The sequence below is a fragment of the Sinocyclocheilus anshuiensis genome, unplaced genomic scaffold, assembly GCF_001515605.1.
Source record: "Sinocyclocheilus anshuiensis isolate Anshui unplaced genomic scaffold, SAMN03320099.WGS_v1.1 scaffold21161, whole genome shotgun sequence".
NCBI classification, from domain to species: Eukaryota; Metazoa; Chordata; class Actinopteri; order Cypriniformes; family Cyprinidae; genus Sinocyclocheilus; species Sinocyclocheilus anshuiensis.
The window spans coordinates 1-1,462 of record NW_015550738.1 but is presented as its reverse complement, the minus strand read 5'-3'; the positions used below and the strand labels follow the sequence as shown (position 1 = coordinate 1,462).

At 36.9% G+C, this 1,462-nt stretch overlaps 1 protein-coding gene across 1 annotated transcript; it reads right to left on the bottom strand.

Moving 5' to 3' along the window:
* Window positions 1-395: 395 nt before the first annotated feature.
* On the bottom strand, window positions 396-1,422 carry LOC107661052 (protein Niban-like; the record flags this gene model as incomplete). The annotated part of the gene is made up of 5 exons (XM_016450488.1): window positions 1,312-1,422; window positions 1,012-1,155; window positions 808-918; window positions 626-733; window positions 396-507 (listed from the first exon to the last, which is right to left on the bottom strand). Coding segments are annotated over exons 1-5 (586 nt in total), but the record flags the coding sequence as incomplete, so codon positions are not given.
* Window positions 1,423-1,462: the final 40 nt, after the last annotated feature.

Below are 1,462 nucleotides of genomic sequence, written 5' to 3'. Positions count from 1 at the left end.
GAAAGGAAAACTTGAAATCGCATCATATGACCCCTTTAACTGTCAGTTTTGATCCATTTAATGCTTCCTTGCTGAATAAAAGTATTAATTTATAAAAAATAAAAAAAATAAAAACTTACTGACCCCAAATTTTTGAATGTGTGTTATGTCTTTAAAAATATAATTTAGTTTGAAATTTTGTTATAATACAAAGATATTTATTCATGTTTATGTTTATGTTTAAAACATTTTGCGGCCACTGTATGTGAATGTGCTAACATCATACTTGTGCTAAAAATGCATAAATTTAGTTTTATTACTTTAATCTAGTGCGTTATACTTACTAATGACCCTAATATCAGTGACATTTTTGCAAAGGCAGTGTGTAGAGGCCTTTCTGTGATCATGTGACATACCTATGCTGACGTCTTTTTCCAGTATCTGATGGATTATGTCCTCATACACGTTTTCCACATTGATGAAGTTTGAATAATCAGAAAATATGTATTGCTCAAATTTGGGTAGCTCCTAAAAGTACATTTTGAGAAAAGACTATTAAAAGATATAATCCATTTATGGCTTACATATTTAAGGTTTCAGTGATTGTATTTACACAGTTGATGTCTGTAAGTGATCTCAAATGTACCTCTTTGAAGGATGGGGCCAGATGCTTCTTGATGCTGGGTAGAGTGATGTTGATCAAAGCCTCCTGCAAGATCCTCTTCCTCACTGTGCTGCTGTCATAATCAAATTGCTGTAGGACAAAGACAAATTAAATTATGCAATGACACAATCATCTGTGTTTATAAATGAAAATGATATGCTTACCTTCAGAACCCTGTTTGAAGCCTTTTGCATAGCCATCGAAAGGCTGACCGATGGATCCTCCAGAGCCTTTTGCACGAGCAGCTCAAAAGTGTACTCTATATTTTCCATCAGCTGAAACAATCACACAACAGACATGTTTTGGATCAGAATAAGTCACAGAAAGTTAGAAAAGAGTTGGCTACTTGGTTTTGCAGTTTTGAATACCTGTTTTAGGTCTATCTGTGTGCTGTCCACTAGACCTTTAATGCAATAGTTGAAGGGTTGCTGTAGCTCTTGGACATGATCTGCCAGTCCATTCACTTTCTCATAACAGTTCTGTAAATTAGCCTTACTCATCTTAAATAGAGCCTTCAGTGAGAGAGAAAGAGAAGCAGAGCTATTGTATCGCATCATTTGCTATACAGGTTAGCATTAATGATATTTTAATTTGGCTTCAGAAAAATATAGTGCAAGTCATATGGACTTTTTACGGTGATTAATTGTAAATTTGTTAGTTTCTCTAACCTGTCGGAGTTCCTCCCTCTGCTCAGGGTCCTGGAAGTCCTGACAGAGCTGCTCCATCATGCTCTCACTCAAGTCTCGGGCTTCTATGAAGCCCAGGCTGATGGGCCCCATCACTTCCTCCAAGATGGCTGGCAGGTACGGCTGCACCTGC